The 19,375-nt window shown below is 39.9% G+C and overlaps 1 protein-coding gene across 1 annotated transcript in view; it reads left to right on the top strand.

The window, feature by feature from the left end:
* The first annotated feature begins 12,470 nt into the window (after nt 1–12,470).
* LOC139705818 (uncharacterized) overlaps nt 12,471–19,375 on the top strand; it is a 49,560-nt gene continuing 42,655 nt past the window's right edge. Inside the window, 3 exon segments of the mRNA XM_071612724.1 lie at nt 12,471–12,486; nt 18,325–18,856; nt 19,067–19,182. Coding sequence (XP_071468825.1) covers nt 12,471–12,486; nt 18,325–18,856; nt 19,067–19,182 — 664 coding nt within the window.

The following is a 19,375-nucleotide window of genomic DNA, read 5'->3' as shown; positions in this document are numbered from 1 at the left end:
TAGCGTCAAATTTAGACCTATAATTAGTGTTAGGGTCAGAATAAGAGTGAAGGTTAGGGTGAGGGTTTAGGTTAGGTTTAGATCTAGAATGAGGCTAGTGTTAGGACTAGTAATAAGGTTATTGTTTGGGTTTGGCTAAGGATTAGGATAAGGACTAGAGTTAGTTTTATGAATAGAGTTTGTTTTGGTGTAATGGATAGGATTAGAGCTAGGGTTAGTGCTAGGATTAGAGTTAGGTTTAGGGCAAGTTTTAGGGTTAGGGTTAGGGTTAAATCTAGTGTTAGGGCTCGGACTTGGACTATTTTTGTGTTAGAGTTAGGGATAGGGTTTGGCTATGGCCAATGTAAGAACCAGGGTTATGATTAGGATTAGTTTTAGGGTTAGGGTTACGGCTAGGTCTAGTGTTAGCATTAATTTTAGGGTTAGGGTGATATTTAGAGCTAGGGTTTGTGTTTGGATATAAGTCAGAGTGACAGTTAGTTTTAGGCCTAGACTTGAATTAGAGCTCGGGTTATGGCTAGTTATGGGGTTAGGGTTTGGTTTTGATTAAGATTTAGTGTTAGAACAATGGCTAGGGTTAGGGGTAGGGTTAAGGTTAGGGTTCAAATAGGGCTAGGATTAGCGCTATGATTAGGTTGAGGGTTAGGTGTATGGTTAGGGCTAAGGTTAGGGTTAGTTTTAGGGGAAGGATTGGGGTTATAAAGATAGGTTAAGTGCTAGGGCAAGGGTTATATTTAGGGATAGAGCTAGGTGAGAGTTTCATTTAGGATTAAGTCTAGGTTTAGGGCTAGGATGAGGGCTAGTGTTTGTGTTAGGGTTAGGGCTAGGATAAGGGCTAGGGCTACTGTGAGGTCTAGGGTTATGGTTAGGGATAGAGTTAGGGATAGGTTTATGGGTAGGTCTAGTGTAAGGGTTAGGTTTAGCATAGGGGTCAGATATATGGCTAGGTTATTATTATTATGGTCAGAGTATGGGTTAAGGATTGGTTTGGGTTAAGGTTTAAGGTTAGGGCTCAAATTAGCCTTAGGTTTAGGGTTAGGGCTAGAGTAATGGATAAAGTTGGGTTTACAGTTTAGGTTAGGTTTAGAGTAATATATAGGGTAGTGTTAGGTATAGGGTTCGGGTTAGGCCTAGGGCTAGTATTTGGTTTAGGCTTATATGTAGAGTAATGAATATGTTTAGTGCTAGTGTTAGGGCTTAGGTTACGGTTCGGATTAGGGCTAGGTTTTGGGTTCCAACTTGGGCTAGTGTTAGGGTTAGTTTTAGTGTAAGTGTTAGGGTTTGAGTTAGGGTTAGGGCTAGGGCGAGGGTTATGTTTAGAATCATGGCTACAGTTAGGGTTAGGGTTAGAGTTAGGGCTAGGTTTAGCATTAGGTTTAAGTTTATGTTTAAGGTAATGGATAAAGTTAGAGCTAGGATTTGGGCTATGGTTTCAGTTAGGATGAGCGATAGGGTTAGAGTTAGGGTTAGAGCTAGGGTTATGTTTAGAGTAAGGGTTAGAGTTTGAGCTAGGGTTTGATCTAGGGCAGGCATTAGGTTTAGGGTTTGTGCTACAGTTAGGGTTAAGGTTATGCTTAGGTCTAGGTTTAGGGCTTGTTTTAGGGCTAGGTTTTGTGTGAGGTTTATGGGTAGTGTTAGGGCTATGGGTAATGTAAGAGCTAGCGTTATGGTTATGGTTAGTTTTTTGTGTTATGGCTATACATATGTCTAGTGTTAGGTTTAACTATTCAGTTAGGATAAGGTTTACAGCTAGGGTTTATATTAGCATAAGCATCATTGTTCGGGCTAGCATTGGGTTTTGGTTAGGGTCAGAATTAGAACTAGGTTTAAGTGTAGAGCTAGGGTTAGTCTTTGCTTTAGGTTAATGGTTATTTTAGGGCTAGGGCTAGGTTTTTGTTTAGGACTAGGGCTAGAGTTATGGCTATATTTAGGATTAAGTTTAGGTCTAGTGCTAGTGTTATGGTTAGTTTTAGGTATATGTTTACTGGTAGGGCTAGTGTTAGGGTTTGGTTTAGTGTTAAGTTCAGGCTTTGACCTATTGTTATTGTTAGGGTCAGAATAAGGGAAGGGTTAGGTTTAGGCTTCCTGTTAGGGTTATTCGCAGAATTAGGTCTAGGGTTAGGAATAGTAATTGAGTTAGAGTTTGGGGTAAGCTAAGGGTTACGGTTAGAACTACGGTAGCCTTAGGGTGAGAGTTTGGCTTCAGGTAAGGAATATGTTTAGAGCTAGGTTTTGGGTTAGTGTTAGGTTTAGAGTTAGGATTAGTGTTAAAGATAGAGTTGAGGATCAGATTAGCGCTAGGTTTTGTGTTAGGTTTAGGGCTCTGGCTAATATAAGAACTAGCTTTACACTTAGAGTTTTAGGGTTAGGATTATGGCTAGGTCTAGTGTTAGGGTTCGGTTTAGGGTTAGGGTGATGTTTAGAGGTAGGGTTAGTTTTAGGGTCAGAGTCAGGGTCAGTATTAGTTGTAGGGATAGGGTTAGGACTAGGTGTAGAATAAGGATTAGATTTAGGTTAAGGGTTAGGATTAGGGCTATAGTTCAGTTTTGTTTGTGGGTATGGCTAGGGTTAGGGCTAGTTTTCTAATTAGAATTAGGTTTAGGGCTAGTGTTAGGGTGAGGTTTAGGATTATAGTTAGGTTAGATTTAGAGTTAGTGTTAGTTCTAGGTTTAGGACTATGGCAAGGTTTAGGCTTATTGTTAGGTGTAGGGTTAGGTTTACAGTTAGGGTTAGAGTAGGTTTAGGGTTAGGGTTAAGGTTATCGTGATGTTCATGGTTAGTGTCAGGGTAATTGATGGGTTTAGAGCTAAGGCTAAGTCTAGTTTTATGTTTAGGATTAGGGCTAGGGCTAGGGTTAGGTTTAGGGTTAGGCTTATCATTTTCTTATGGTTAGGTTAAGGGTAAGGGTCAGGGATTGAGTAAGTGTTAGGGCTAGGTTGAGGCTTCAGGTTAGAATCAGGACTAGGGATAGAATAAGGGTTAGGGTTATGGTTAGGGCTAGGTTTAGCATTAGGTTTAGTGTTATGATTAGGGTAATGGCTAGTGTTAGAGGTGAGTTTGGTCTATGTTTATAGTTAGGATTAGGGCTAGGATTGGGATTAGGGTTTGGGATAGGTTTATGTTTAGGGTAACAGCTAGGGTTTGAGCTAGTGTTAGGGCTAGGGCTAGATCAAGGATTAGGTTCAGCTTTAGGTCTAGGGACAGGATTATGATAGGTTTAGAGTTAGAGTAAAGTTTAGGGCTAGGGTTAACATTAGGTTTAGGATAAGGGTTAGGGTAATTGATATGGTTAGATGTAAGTTTTACATTTAGGTTTAGGGTTAGATTTAGTTTTAAGATTAATGTTAAGGCTACATTTATGTTTAGGTTTGTGGTTCGGGTTAGGTTTTGAACTAGGGTTAGGGCCATGGCGAGTGTTACTTTTAGGGTTAGGTCCATTATTAGTTTTCTGTTTAGGGTTTTGTTTTGGGTTAAGGCTAGGGTTATCAATACTGTTAGTTATAGGATTAGGTAAGGTGTATGTTTTGAGCTAGGTTTAGGGATAGGGTTAAGTTTAGGGTTAGGGCTAGGGTTAGGGTTGGGGTTTCACTTAGGGCTAGGTTTAGGCCTAGAATTCACTCTAGGTTTTGTGTTAGTTTAAAGCATAGAGTTAGAGCTATGGTTAATGTAAGAGCTAGGATTATGGTTAGGGCTAGTTGTAGCGTTAGGGTTGTGGCTATGTGTAATGTTAGGTTTAGGTTTTTGGTTAGGGTAAGGTTTAGAGATAGATTTAGTGTTAAAGGCAGCGTCAGTGTTCAGTTTAGAGTTAGAGTTCAGGTTAAAGCCAGAATTGGGACTAGGTTTATGGCTAGGGCAGGGTTAGTCATTGCGTTAAGTTAAGGGTTATTGTTTGGGCTAAGGCTAGGATTTGTGTAGGTCTAGAGCTAGAATTAAGGCTAGATTTAGGATTAGGTTTAGGCCTAGAGCTAGTGATAGGGTCTGGTTTAGGTATAAGTTTACTGGTAGGGCTAGTGTTATGGTTTGGTCTAGTGTTAGAGTCATGTTTAGACCTAGGTTAGTGTTATGGTCAGAATAAGGGTCAGGGTTATGTTTAAGGTTTGGGATAAGTTTTGAGCTACAATGAGGGCTAGGGTTAAGACTATTAATATGGCGAGAGTTTACATTACCCTGAGGATTAGGGATAGGTCTAGTGTTACCATTATTGTTAGAGTTTTCCTTAGGTTTAGGGATAGGGTTAAACCTAGTGTTAGGGGTAGGGGTAGGGTCAAGTTTAGGGTTAAAGCTAGGTTTAGGGCTCCAATTAGGGCTAGTTTTTGTGTTAGTGTTAGGGCTAGGGTTAGGGCAACAGCTAAAGTAAGAACCAGGGTTACAATTAGGGTTAGCTTTAGAGTCAGGATTAGGGGTAGTTCTAGTGTTAGTGTTAGATTTACGGTTAGGGTGATATTTAGAGCTAGAGTTATTTTTAGAATAAGAGTCAGGGTCAGGGTTAGCTTTAGGGTTTGAATTAAGCCTCGAATTAGGGCTAGGTTTACTGTTAGGGTTTGGTTTAAGGTTAACATCATTTTTAGAGCTAGGTGAGTGTTAGGATATGGGTCAGTGTTAGTTTTGAGGTTATGGTTAGGACTCAATTAGGGATAGGATTAGTTCTTATAGTAGTTTCAGGTTTGGTTTAAGTTAAGGTTTAGGGTTAGGTCTATTGCTCGGTTTTGTTTTAGTCTAGGATTAGAGTTAGAGCTAGGTTTACAATTAGTATTAGGATTAGGGCTAGTGTTAGTTTTAGGCTTAGATTTAGTGTTAAGGTTATATTTGTAGTTGGGTTTAGATCTATGATTGGCTAGAGTTAATGATAGGGCTAGGGTTAGGGCCAGAGTTAGAGTTATGTTAAGGGATAGGGTTAGATATAGGGATAGAGCTAGTGTGAGATTTAGAGTTAGTTATAGGGCTAAAATTAGATTTAGGGAATTGCATCGGGGTAATTAGGGCTAGGATTAGGGCTAGGGTTCGTGATCAGCTTAAGCCTAGTGATAAGAATAGGGTTAGGTTTAAGTTTAGGCTAAAGAATGGTGTTATAGCTAGGTTTAGATGTATGGTGAGGGTTAGAGTTAAAGTTAGGGTTCGGGTTGAGTTTAGGGTTATGATTAATGCAAGGTTTAGGGGTAGGATGAGGGCTAGTGTTTATTTTATATTCAGGGCTACGATTAGTGCTAGGGCTAATATCAGGTCTCAGGTTTTGGTTAAAGATAGTTTTAGGGTTAGGCTAATGGCTACGACTAGTGAATGGTTAGGTTTTGGGTAAGGGTCAGGTTTAGAGCTCGGGGAATTATTAGGAAAAGTATTTGGCTTAGGTAAGTATTTAGGTTTATGGCTCAAATTACCATTAATGTTAGGGTTAGGGTATAGTTAGGGTTTGTTTTAAGGTTCATGTTTGGTTTATGGTAATTGATACGGTTATCGTTAGTGATAGTGATAGTTTAGAATTAGGGTTAGCATTAGGGTAGGGGTTATGGTTAGGGTAATTTATATGGTAGAGGTTAGATTAGAACTAGAGTTATGGTTAGGAACATGCCTTGAGTTAGTGTTAGAGTTAGTGTTAAATTTAGAGTTAATATTAGGGTTAGTGTTATGTTTAGCATAAAGGTTAGGTTTTGAGCTAGGATTAGGGCTACGTTTAGGGTTAGGTTTAGGGATAAGATAATGGTAGGTTTAAGATTAGGGTTAGAGTTAGGGCTAGGGTTATCATTAATATTAGGGTTAGGGTTAAGGTAATGGATAGGGTTAGTTTAGGTTTAGATTAGGTTTATATTTAGAATTAGTGATAGTTTTAGTATTAGAGCTATGGTTATGTTTAGGATTATGGTTAGGTTTATGGTTTGATCTAGAGTTAGGGTTATGCTGAATGTTAATTTTAGGGTATGTCTCTTGTTAGTTTTCCAGTTAGGGTTAGGTTTAAAATAAGGGTTCTCACCAGGATTGTCAATAAGTTTAGGTTTAGGGTTAGGGTAATGGTTAGGTTTAGAGCTAGGTTTACTGCTTATGATTAGGGCTAGTTTTAGGGTTATGGTTATGGCTGGGTCTAGAATTAGGTTTAGGTGTTGTTTAGTTTCAGGTTTGGAGGTAGGTTTAGTGTTAAAGGCAGGGTCAGTGTTTGGGTTAGAGGTAAAGTTAGGGTTACAGCCAGAATTAGGACTAGGTTTAAGTCTAGGGTTTGAGTTAGTGTTTGGGTGAGGTAAAGGTTTTTATTAGGGGTAGGGCTAGGATTTTGTTTAGGTCTAGAGCTAGAGTTCAGGCTAGATTTGGGATTGGGTTTAGGTCTATAGATAGTGGTAGGGTTAGATTTAGGCATAAGGTTACAAGTTGGGCTAGTGTTAGGGTTTGTTTTAGGGTTAGGGTCAGGATAGCCCTAGGGTATATGTTATGTTCAGAATAAGGGTCAGCATTGGGCTTAGGGTTTGTGATAGTATTAGAGCTAGAATGAGATCTAGGGTTAGGGCTATTAATACGGTTAGGATTTGGTTAGCCTAAGGATTAAGGATAGGTCTAGGTTTACCAATAGGTTTAAGGTTTTGCTCAGAGTAAGGTATAGTGTTAGGGCTAGGGTTAGGTTTATGGTTAGGGTTAAAGCTAGGTTTAGGGCTCAGATTCGGACCTGTTTTTGTGTGAGGTTTAAGGCAAGGGTTAGGACAATGGCTAATATAAGAACTAAGGTTACAATTAGGGTTAGAGGTATGGATAGGTCAAGTGTTAGGTTTAGGTTTAAGATTTGGGTGATATTTATAGCTAGGCTTAGTATTAGGATATCAGTCAAGTCAGGGTTAGTTTTAGGGTTAGGGTTAGAACCCGAATTAGGGATAGGGTTACTGTTAGGTTTCAGTTTATATTTAGGGTGGTGTTTAGAGCTAGGATGAGCGTTAGAATATAATTCAGGTTCAGAGTTATTTTTAAGGTTATGCTTAGGACTCGAATTAGGGCTAGGGTTAGATCTAGGTGTAGTGCTTGCATTTGTTTTAATTTAAGGTTAGTGTTAGGCCTGTTTCTCGATTTTGTTTCAGTGTTATGGTTAGGGTTAGATCTAGTTTTATGATTAGCTTTAGGGTTGGGGCTAGGGTTATTGTTAGGTTTCGGATAAGGCTAGATTCAAGGATTGGGCTAGATTTTGTGTTAGGTTTAGGTCAAGATTTAGGCTAGAACTAATGTCAGGTCAAGATTTATATTAAGTGATATTTTTAGGGTTACGTTTATGGCTAGGTCAAATTAAAGTGTTAAGTTTAGGGAAAGGGTCAGAATAAGAGCTGGGGTATTATTAGGGTCAGAGTTAGGCTTTGGGTTTGGGTTAGGTTAAAGTTTAGGTTTAATCCTCAAATTAGCATTAAAGTTAGAATTAGGGTTAAGGTAATGGATAGTGTTAGGTTTAGGGTCCAGGTTAGGTTTAAGATAGTGATAGTTTGAGGATTAGTCTTAGGGTTAGCATTAGGGTTATGGTTATCATTAGGGTAATTTATAAGCTTAGACCTAGGGTAGGGCTACGGTTATGGTTAAAATAGGGCTAGAATTAGGGTTAGTATCAGGGTTAGGGAGAGGGTTACAGTTAGGATTAGGTTTAGGGTTTGAGCTAAGATTTTTGCTATGGCTAAGGTTTATTTAGAGTTTGGTCTAGTTTGATGGTCAGGGTTAGTGTTACAGTTAGGGTGAGGGTTATCATTAGGATAAGGGTAATTTGTTTAGATGTCAGGTTAAAGAAAGGTTTATGTTTATGTTAGATTTAGGTTCAGGTTTAGAATTAGGTTTAGGATTTGAGCTAACTTAGATTTAGTGTTAGGGTTTAGGTTCACTATTAGCTCTAGGATTAGGTTTCAGTTTGGGGTTAGGGTACATTTAACTTTAGGTCTAGTGTTATCATTAGGGTTAAGTTTAGGGTTATGGTAATGGGTAGGGTTCGACCTAGGGTTTGGGCTAGGGTTAAGGTTAGGTTTAGGGCTGCGGTTAGGGCTATGGTTAGACCTTGGTTTAGTGTTAGGGTTAGGTTAAGTATAATGGTTAGGGATTGAGCTAGGTTTAGGGCTAAGGTGAGGGTTAGGGTTAAGGTCAGGGCTAGGGTAGGGTTAGCGTTAGGTTTAGGGCTAGAGTTAGCATTAGTTTTACTGTTATGGTTAGTGTAATGGATAGAGTTAGAGCTAGGCTTTGGGCTATGTTTACAGTTAGGATTAGGGCTAGAGTTAGTGAGGTTTAGAGTTTTGGCTAGGGTTATATTTAGGGTACGGTTTAGGGTTTGAGCTAGAGTTAGGGCTAGAACAAGGGTTAGGGTTAGGGCTAGTTTTAGGGTTAGGGTTATGCTTAGGGTTAGGTTCAGGCTGTAATTATGGGTAGGTTTTGTGTGAGGTTTATGGCTTGTGTTAGGTATATGGGTAATGTAAGCACTACAGTTATGTTTATGACTAGATTTAGAGTTCGTCTAGTGTTAGGGTTAGATTTTGGGTTAGGATAATGTTTAGAATTAGGGTTTTTGTGAGGGTAAGTGTCAGGGTTCACGTTAGGTTTAGATTTAGTGTTAGTCCAGAATGAGGACTAGGGTAGGTCTATGGATAGAGTGAGTGTTTGGTTTGGTTAAGGGATATTGTTAGGGCTAAGGCTAGGTTTATGGCTACATTTAGAATTATGTTTAGTTCTATTGCTAGTGTTAGTGTTAGGTTTAGGGTTAGGGTTACTGGTAAGGCTAGTGTTATGTTTTGGATAAATTAAGGTCAGGTTTAAACCTAGGTTTAGTGTTAGGGTCAGAATAAGGGTCAGGGTTAGTGTTTGGGTTAAGTTTAGATCTAGAATGAGGGCTAAGGTTAGTACTAGGAATGGAGTTAAGATTTGGGGTAGGCATAGAATTAGGGTTAGGACTAGGTTAGCTATAGGGTAAGGGTTTGAATAAGTGTAAGACATAGGGTTAGAACTAGGATTAAGACTATGGATAAGGCTAGGGTTAGGGCCAGGGTTAGGGTTAGGGTTAAAGTTAGGTTTAAGCTTGAATTAGGTTTAGGTTTTGTGTTAGGTTTAGGGCTATGGCTAATTTAAGAACTGGCATTACGATTATGGCTAGTTTTAGGGTTAGATCTAGGGTGAGGTCTAGTGTTAGGATTAGGTTTAGGAATAGGGTGATGTGTAGAACTAGGTTTAGTTTTAAGGTCGTAGTCAGTGTTAGTATTAGTTCTAGAGTTAGGGTTAGGTCTAGGGTTAGGACTAGGTGTAGGGTTAGGTTTTGGTTAAGGTTAAAGTTTAGAGTCACTGCTATGGCTCTGTTTTGCTTGAGGGCTAGGGCTAGGTGTAGGGCTAATTTTCAAATTAGCTTTAGGGTTAAAGCTAATGTTAGGGTGTGGTTTAGGCGTAGGTTTAGGGTTATATTTAGAGATAGGGTTAGATCTAGGTTTAGAACTGCATGAAGGTTAGGGCTAGGATTAGGTCTAGGGTTTGAAGTATCATAAGGGATAGTGTAAGATCTAGGGCTAGTGCTAGGGTGAGAGTTAGAGTTAGTCTTAGTGTTAGGTTTAGATATAGGGTTAGAATTATGGGTTAATTAGGGCTAGGATTAGAGCTAGGGTTAGTATTAAGGCTGAGCCTAGGTGTATGGCTAGGCTTATGGTTATGCTTATGGACACATATGATGCTATGGCTAGCTCTAGAACTAGTGCAAGGGTTAAAATTAAGTTTAGTTATATGGTTAGTTAGGGTTAGGTTTAGGATTAAGGCTAAGTTTAGCGCTAGGATTCGGGCTAGTGTTTGTTCTAGTATTAGGGCTTCATTAGTGTTAGGGCTAATGTCAAGTCTAGGTTATGGTTAGAGATAGTTTTAGGGTTAAGCTTATTAGTGTTAGGATTAAATTTATGGATATATTTAGGTTTAGGGTTCAGGTTAGTTTTATGGTAATGACAGGTTTAGTGTTAGGAATAAGTTCAGGGTTATCCTAGGGTTAGGATTAGGATTAGGGTAATGGAGAGGGTTACAGCTGGGGTTAGGGCTAGGTTTATTGTTAGGATTAAGGCTAGGGTTAGGGTTAGGTTTTGGGTAATGGCAAGGGTTAGGGTTATGGTTAGGATTAGGGCAAGTGTTAGAGCTAGAATTAGGTTTTTGGTTAGGGTTAATGTTAGTGTTAGGGCTCCGATTAGGGATAGGTTTTGGGTTAGATTAGGGCTAGATTTTGGGCTTCAGCTAATGTAAGAACAAAGGGTACGAGTAGAACTTGTTTTAGGGTAAGGGTTAGGGCTAGGTATAGGGTTAGGTTTAGGTATAGGTTTTGAGTGATGTTCAGAGCCAGGGTTAGTATTAGGGTCAGAGTCAGGGTCAGGGTTTGTTTTAGGGTTAGGTATAGGACTCAAATTATAGTTAGTTTTAGGGCTAGGTGTAGGTTTAGGGTTTGGTTTATGTTAAAGGTTATGGTTAGGGCTATGGCTTGGTTGTTGATTAGGGCTAGTGCTAGGTTAAGTAAAGTTTTAGGATTAGCATTATTATTTCAGCTTGTTTTAGTGAGAGGTTTAGCTTAGGGTTAGGGTTTGATTTAGAGTTAGCCTTAGATATAAGATTAGGGCTAGAGCTAGGGTTAGGGCTAATGTAAAGTCAAGTGATAGGATTATGGTAAGGGATAGTGTTAGCACTAGAAATATGACTAGGGTGAGAGTTAGAGTTAGTCTTAGGGCTAGGGTTAGGTTGGGTTTAGGAGTAAATTAGGGCTAGGATTACGTCTAGCATTTGTATTAGTGTTAGACATAGGTTTAGGTTTGGGGATAGGTTTAGGTTTAGAGGAAGAGATGGGGTTAGAGCTACTTTTAGAGTTAGGTTGAAGGTTAGAATTTTGGTTAGTTCTAGGATTATGATTTGGTTTAATAATAAGGCTAGGTTTAGGGCTAGGATGTGGGCTCATGTTTGTTTTATGGTTATGGCAAGAATTAGGGCTAGGGCTAGTATCAGGTCTAGGCTTACATTAGTCATAGATTGAGGGTTAGATTTATGGCTAGGTCTAGTGTAAGGGTTAGGTTTATGTAAGGGTGAGGTTTAGAGCTAGGGGTATTATTACAGTTAGAATTCGGTTTCAGGTTTGATTTATATTAGGGTTTAGGTTTAGACTTGAATTAGCATTAGGTTTTGGTTAGGGTAATGATAGGTTTAGGTTTAGGGTTCATGTTAGGTGTAGGGTAATTGATAGGGTTAGAGTTAGCAAAGGGTTAGGGATAAGCCTATGGTTATGTTTGTGTTAGGATTGAAGCATGATTTGTGGTTTGGATGAGGGCTAGGTTTTGTGTTAGGGTTAGGGCAAGTTTTAGAGATAGTGATAATGTCAGGTTTAGGGTTACAGCTATGGATAGTTATATGGTTAGATTCATGACTAGGTCTAATATTAGGTTTAGGGTAAGGGCCAGGTTAAGGGTAAGGTGTATTTTTTGGGTCAGGGACAGGATTCAGTTTTGTGTTAGGTTAATAATTAGGATTACACCTCAAATTAGCATTAGGGTTAAAATTAGCCTTAGGTTAATGAATAGGTTTAGGTTTAGGATTTAGGTTAAAATAGGGTAATTGGTAGGGTTAGGGTTAGTGATAGGGTTAGGGTTAGGCCTAGGGTTTGCATTTGGGTTAGGGTTATATTTACGGTAATGAATAGCATTAGAGCTAGGGTTAGGCCTAGGGTTTTGGATAGAAATAGGGCTAGAGTTAGGGTTAGGTTTAGGGCTAGGGCTATGTTTAGGTTTAGGGTACAGGATATGTTTTGAAGTATGGTTAGCGCTAGAGTGAGTGTTAGGTTTAGGATTATGTCTAGGGTTATATTTATGGTTAAGGTTATGGTTAGTGTTAGGGCTAGGGCTAAGGTTATCTTTAGAGTTAGGTTAATGGATAGGGTTAGATATCAGGTTAGGTTTAGGCATAGTTTTAGGTTTAGGGTTAGTGTTAGGGTTAGGGCTAAGATTATCATTAGAATTAGTGTAATGGATAGGTTAGATTTCAGGTTAGGGTTGGGGTAATTTTAGGTTTAGGGTTAGTGTTAGGGTTTGGGCTAGGGTTAGTGTCAGAGTAAGCGTTAGCTTTTTATCTAGGGTTAAGGCTACAATGAGGGTTAGGTTTAGGGTTATGTGTAGTATTAGGTTTACAATTAGGATTAGAGCTAGGTTTATCATTAGGGTTAAGGTTCGGTTTAGGGTAATGGATAATTGTAGAATAGTATTAGGGCTAGTGTTAACATTATGATTAGGGCTAGGATTAGGTTTAGGTTTATGGAAAGGGCTACGGTTATGTTTAGTGTTTGATTTTGTTTTTACCTAGTGTTAAGATTAAGGCGAGTTTTAAGGTTAGCATGAGGGTTAGGCTTAGGATAAGGAATAGGTTTAGGTTAGGATTAGGGTTACACTTTGGGCTAGATTTAGGCCTAGGATTAGGGCTAGGTATTTTGTTAGGTTTAGAGCTAGTTTTAGTGCTATGGTAAAGTAAGTGTTATGTTTACCATTATGGCTAGGCCTAATGGTAGGTAGGTTTCGGTTAGCGTCAGTTTTATAGCTAGGATTAGTGTTAGTGTCTGGGTCTGTCTTTGGATAAGGGTTAGGGTTAGGGCAAGAGCCAGAATTAGGATTGGTTAGGTCTAGAGCTAAGGTTGGTGTTTGGCTTAGGTTAAGGGTTATCATTAGAGCTAGGGCTATGTTTTTGTTTTGGTCTTTGCTAAAGATATGTCTGGATTTAGGATTAGATTTAATCTAGGTCTAGTATTAAGGTTACATTTAGATATAGGGTTATGGATAGGGCTAGTGTTAGGGATTGGTTTAGATTGAGGGTCAGAATAAGGGTCAGGGATAGCGTTAGAATTTGGGTTATTGTTATAACAAGAATGAGTGCTAGGGTTAGGACTAGTAATAGGGTTAAATTTTGGGTTAGACTAAAGATTAGTTTTAGGACTACGGTTACCATTAGGGTTGGGGTTTGGCTAGGGTAAAGATAAGGTTAGATCTAAATAACAGCTAGGGTTTGGGTTAGGTTTAGGGCTAGTGTGATGGTTAGGGTTAGGTTGAAAGCTAGGGTTAGGTCTCAGATTTGGGCTAGGTTTTGGTTAGCATTAGTTTTAAGATTATCGTTAGTGTATGATCTAGGGTTTTGATTAGAACTAATTTTAGAATTAGGGTTAGGACTAGTTCGCATGTTAGAGTAAGTTTTAGGTTTAGGGTGATGTTTAGAGGTAGGGTTAGTGTTAATGTCAGAGACAGGTTCAAAAGCAGTTTTAGGGTTAAGATTATGACTAGAATTAGGGCTAGTCTTAGGGCTAGAGGTAAAGTTAGGCTTTGGTTTAGGTAAAAGTTTAGGGTTAGTGTTATTGTTCAGTTTTGTTTTAGGGCTAAGCCTTTGATTAGGGCTTGTTTTAGGATTAGCATTAGGGTCAGGACTGGTGTTAGTGTGAGGTTTAGTTGTACAAGTAGGGTTAGATTTAGTGTTAGGTTTAGATCTAGGGTTAGGGCAAGGTTTAAGGTCAGGGCTAGTGTTATTCTAGACTATGGCTAGGAATAAGGTTATAGTAAGTGATAAGGTTAGAATTAGGGCTAGGGCTAGGGCTAGTCTTGAAACTAGGATTAGGATTAGGTTTAGAATTCGTGGGAGTGTTATTGTTGAGGTTAGTCCTAGAGTTAAGGTTAGGGCTAGAGTTAGTGTTAGGGTTAGGGTTTGGGTTAGGTTTAAGGTAAGCAATGTGGTTATAACTATATTTAGGGATAGGGAATATGTTAGAATTAGGGTTAGGGTTATGATTAAGGCTAGGTTTTGATCTAGGATGAGAGTTAGTGTTCGTGTTAGAGTTAGGGCTACAATTAGGGCTAGGGCTAATGTCAGGTCTAGGGTTACAGATAGGAATATTTTTTGAGTTATGTTTATGGTTAGGTCTAGTGTAAGGGTTAGATTTAGAGTAAGGGTCAAGTTTAGTGCTATGTGTATTATTAAGGTCAGTGTACAGCTTATTGTTTTTTTTAGGTTAAGGTTTAGGTTTATGGCTCGAATTAGCATTAGTGTTAGAGTTAGGGTTAGGATAATGAATAGGCTTAGGATTAGGGTTCAGATTAGTTTTAGGGCAATGGATAGGTTTAGGGATTGTGATAGGCTTAGGGTTAAGCCTAGGTTTAATATTATGGTTAGGATTATAGTTAGGGTAATGGATAGATTTAGAACTAGGATTAGGGCTAGGGTTAGGGTAGTGGATATAATTAGAGCTATGGTTAGGTCTATGGTTAAGGTTAGGATTAGGGCTGGTGTTAGGTTAGGGTTTGGGATAGGACTTGGTTTATGTTAAGGGAAAAGTTTAGGCTTTGAGCTAGGGTTAGGTCTAAAGCAAGGCTTAGGTTTAGGGTTAGGGTAGAGTTAAATTTAGGGTTATGCTTAGGGGTATGTTCAGGCCTAGGATTAGGGCTATATTTTGTGCTAGTTTAGGCCTAGGGTTAGGGCTATGGGTACTGTAAGACATAGGGTTATGATTAGGGGTAGTTTTAGGGTTAGGGTTATGGCTAGGTGTAGTGTTAGGTCTAGGTTTTGGGTGAGTGTCAGGTTTAAAGCTAGGTTCAGTTTTAGAATCAGGGTCAGTTTTTGGGATACGGTTAGGGTTAGTGTTAGAGACAGAATTAGCACTAGGTGTAGGTGTAGGAGTAGGGTAAGTATTTGTTTTATATTAAGAGTTATTGTAGGGCTAGTGCTAGTTTTTTTTTTTGTTTGTTTGTTTGTTTGTTTGTTTGTTTTTTAAGTCTAGGGCTAGAGTTAGGGTTAGCTTTGAGTCTAGTTCTTGTGTTAGGCTTAGGTATAGGTATAGGGTTACCAGTAGGGCTAGTGTTATGATTTGGTTTATGGTTACGGTCAGGTTTAGACCTAGGGTTACTCTTAGGGTCAGATGAGGGTCAGGGTTAGGTTTAGAGGTAGAATGAGGGCTAGGGTTAATACTTGTAATATAGTTAGTGTTTAAGTTAGGTAAGGATTAGGATTAGAACTCACATTAGCCTTTGGGTTAGGGTTTGGCTTAGTGTAAGTAATAGGGTTAGAGTTAGGGATAGGGCTAGTGTTAGGGTTAGAGTTAGGGCTAGCATTAGGATTAAACCTAGGGTTAGGGCTCGGATTAGGGGTAGAATTTGTGTTAGGGTTAATGCTATGGATAGGACAATGACTAATGTATTAACTAGGGTTTTGATTAAGGCTAGTTTTAGGATTATGTTAAGTCTAGATGTAGTGTTATTAATGTTATTAATGTAAGGGTGATTTTTAGAGCTAGGATTAGTGTTTCAGTCAGTGTCAGAGTCAGGGTTAGTTCTAGACTTAGTTTTAGGACTATTTGTAGGGTTAGCGTTTGATTTAGGTTAAGGGTTAGGATTAGGGCTGTGGCTTGGTTTTGGTTTATGGGTAGTGCTATGGATAGGGCCAGTTTTACAATTAGCATTATGGATATGGGTAGTGTTTTTGGTTTGTTTTAGGCTTATTGTTAAAGTTAAATTTAGAGTTAGGTTTAGATTTAGACTTAGACTTAGATCTAGGGTTAGGAATAATGCTAAGGGTAGAACTAGGACTAGGGCTAGGGCAAGAGTTAGAGTTAGTCTTATGGCTAGGTTTAGGGTTAGGATAGGATTAAATAAAGGCTAGGATTAGCATTAGGCTTTGGGTTAGGCCTAGGTTTAGGGCAAGGGTTAGAGTTAGGTTCTGTGTTAGGGTTAGGGCTATGTTTAGGGCAATGGTTAATGTAAGAACTAAGGTTACCATTATGGTTAGTTTTAGTGTTAGGATATGTGTTAGATTTAGTGTTAGGGTTAGGTTTAAGGTTAGGGTGATATGTTTAGCTAGGTTTTATATTAGGATAGGAGTCAGGGTCAGGTGGAGTGTTAGGGTTATTGTTAGGACTCGAATTAGGGCTAGGGTTACTTTTAGGGTTCAGTTTAAGGTGAGGGTGGTGTTTAGAGCTAGGGTGAGTGTTAGGATATGAGTCAAGGTCAGGGTTGGTGTTAAGGTTAGGGTTAGGACTCGAATTAGGGCTAGGGTTAGGTCTAGTTGTAGTGTTAGGGTTTGGTTTAAGATATGGTTTAGGGTTAAGGCTAAAACTTGGTTTTGTTTTAGTCCTAGGGTTAGATTAGGGCTAGTGTTAGTGTTAGGCTTAGGCTTAGTGATTGGTTTAGGGTTAAATTTGGATATAGAGTTAGATCTAAAGCTAGGGACAGAACTAAGGATATGGCAAGTGTTACGGCTATGTTTAGGGTTATGGTAAAGGATAGGGTTAAAACTAGGGATAGGGCTAGGGTGAGAGTTAGTCTTAGGTCTAGGGTTAGGGTTAGGGTTAGAAATAGGGCTCAATTAGGGCTAGGATTAGGGCTAGATTTAGTGTTTAGTTTAAGCTTAGGGTTAAGGTTAGGGTTAGGGTTTAGAGTTTAGGTTTAGAATTAGGCCAAATTTCTGGTAAGGGATGGCTTTTTAGCTATGTTTAGAGGTAGGGTGAAGATTATAATTAGGATTAGGACTATGATTATTGTTAGCATTATGATAAATGCTAGGTTTATGGCTAGGATGAGGGCTAGGGTACATTTTTTTAGGGTTAGGGCTATGATAAGTGCTAGGGCTAATTTCACGTCCAGAATTATCGTTAAAGATAGTTTTAGGGTTAGGATTATGATCAAGACTATTTGAAGGGTTAGGTTTAGGGTTAGTGTCAGGTTTAGAGCTAGGGGTATTATTAGGGTCAAGTTCTGAGTTAGGGTTTGGGATAGGTTAAGGTTTAAATTTAGGGCTCAAATTAGCATTAGGGTTTTGATTATGGTTATGGTTATGGTAATGAATAGAGTTAGAAATCAGTTTAGGGCTTGGGTCATGGTTATGATTAGGGCTAGGTTTGGGTTAAGTAAGTGCTAGGGTTAGGGTTATGGCTTATGTAAGTACTAGGGTCATGATTATGGCTAACTTTAGTGTTTTAGGGCTAGATTTAGTGTTAGGTTTATGGTTAGGATTAGGGTGATGTTTAGACCACGGATTAGTGTTATAGTCAGAGTAAGGGTCAGGGTTAGCTTTACAGTTTGGCTTAAAACTCGAATTAAGGAAGGGGTTAGGGCTAGGTGTAGGGTTAGGGTTTGGTCTAGGTTAAGGGTTAGGGTTAGAGCTTTAGCTCAGTTCAGTTTTAGGGCTAGGGTTATGGTTAGGGCAAATTTTAGCATTAGTGTTAGGGTTAGCGCTAGTCTTAGAATTAGGCTTAGGCTTCAGTTTAGGGTTAAATTAAGAATTAGGTTTTTATCTAAGGTTAGTGCTAGGGCTAAGGATAGGGCAAGGGTTAGGACTAGGATTTGTCATAGGGTTAGTTTTATGGGAAGGGAGAGGATTAGAATGAGTGATAGGGCCATTGTGAGATTTAGAGTTATTCTTAGGGCTAGGATTAGGGTTAGGGTTAGGGATAGGGCTAAATTACAGCTAAGGTTATAGTTACAGCTAGGGTTAGAGCTAGTTTTAGAATTAGTATCAGTGTTTGGGTTAGTTTTAGGCATAGGCATCGAGTTAGGGTTAGATTTAAAGTTAGTTTTCAATCTAGTGTTAACGCTAAAGGTAAGTATAGGGCAATTGTGCAAACAAGGGTTATGGTTAGGGTTACGTTTAGGGTAAGGGATGTGATTTTGGCTAGGTTTAGGGCTAGGGCAAGGGTTAGTATTAGGGTTAGGGCAGAGTGTTTGCAGCAGGTCCTCTCTGGCCCCTGGAGCCCAACCTCCACTAGTTTGTTCTGCATGCCAGTGTGGCCAGCTCACAAGGCCATGGCGAACTTGTGGTTTTTCTGTTCCTGCTTGTCCGTCTGAGACATATGTGTCCCACGGTAATGCCTTGACCTTTTCCGTTCTGATGGACTTCTTGTTAAGGGAGGTTTCGGTACCTGACAATAATAGATGTTGAAACTAAATTTCTCCCCCCTCCCTCCTGCTTTTGGGTAGTTTTCCACTTCTGCTGCTTGGGGTATAAAAAAGGTGTGTTAGCAATAAAGGGTATTGACTCCTGGATGAAGAACCTTGGTGTCCTGTGTGTCTTTTAACCTCACTGTCCCTCGCCGGACTCGGCTCCCTTGGCGAGACGCGGAAATTGGAGGTTCCCACCGAGATCCGGAAAGCAGGGGTAAGCGGACGGGGCTCACCTTCTCAGAAAGAAGGGGGAGGATTTGTTTAAAGATAATTTAAAGAGACAGGGTACGTACCATGGGTAACTCAACAGTGAAGGTTCGTCTGGCCAACGAACTGAAAAAGCTGTTAAATACACAAGGAACAGGAATAAAAACTAAGACTGCAACCGAATTCATTTAAATTATTGCCCAGGCTTGTCCTTGGTTTCTGACAGGTGGATTTCTCAATAATAGTGACTGGGACCTGGTGAGACATGACCTTCAGAAATTATTGAGGGACCGGGGCTCGGACAGTGTCCCGGTTGCCACCTTTTCCTTATGGAGGTTGGTAAAGGATGCTTTATTAACAGATAAAGTAAAGATCAAGGATCAGCTTGCTGAATGTGAACAGGCCCTTAATCAGGTGCAGGAAGAGCAAATGGCAGAATCCTTAAAGGATGAGGGTCCCCTTGAGGACTCGGGCTCAGGGGGTAAGAAACGCCTCCAGATTTCTAAGCCCGAAAAGGATCCTGAGGACCTCAGTTCTCTCTCTGAGGAAGAGAAGGGATTAGAAAGGGAGATAGAGGAACTAGAACATCGCCTTAAAAGAGCAAATGTGAGGGTGCCTAGGGCCCCCTCAATTGCCACACCTCCTCCCTATAATCCTGATTGGAATGAGGACGCCCCTACTAGACGGGCTGGGGTCCACTGGGGTTCTAGAGGGGCTCAGGTTTTTCCAATGATTGAAAACGTCGATGCTGATGGACAGCCGGCCAGAGCCCATGTCCCCCTAGCCTTCAAGGACATAAAACAGCTTAAGGAGGCGGTCATTAATTATGGACCTCATGCCCCTTTCACATTGACCCTCTTCGAGTCCTTCTCAGCCAGTCAACTAATACCTAATGATTGGCAGCACCTTTGCAGGGCTGTGTTATCTGGAGGGGATTTCTTATTGTGGAAAATTGAATATCATGAAAGGTGCCGCGAGCTGGCTCAGATTAACCTGAATGCGGGCCATCAACGGCGAAATGCCGAAATGTTAACAGGAACTGGGCAGTATGCCACCATAGGCCAACAAATTAGTTATGACCCAGGTGGTTTTGTTCAAATAGCCTCAGCTGCGGTCCATGCCTGGAAAGCCCTGCCCCTTTCTAAGACTGAAGCAAAAATTTCCAAGATCTCTCAAGGGCCCTCTGAACCTTATTCGGACTTTATAGCCCACCTAATGCAGGCGGCTGAAAAAATATTCCCTAATCTGGAACAGGCTATGCCACTTATTAGACAACT

This window comes from Marmota flaviventris, chromosome 5 (genome assembly GCF_047511675.1).
Source record: "Marmota flaviventris isolate mMarFla1 chromosome 5, mMarFla1.hap1, whole genome shotgun sequence".
Taxonomy (NCBI): domain Eukaryota; kingdom Metazoa; phylum Chordata; class Mammalia; order Rodentia; family Sciuridae; genus Marmota; species Marmota flaviventris.
The sequence above is the reverse complement of the archived record's forward strand: the minus strand, read 5'-3'. Positions and strand labels throughout refer to the sequence as shown.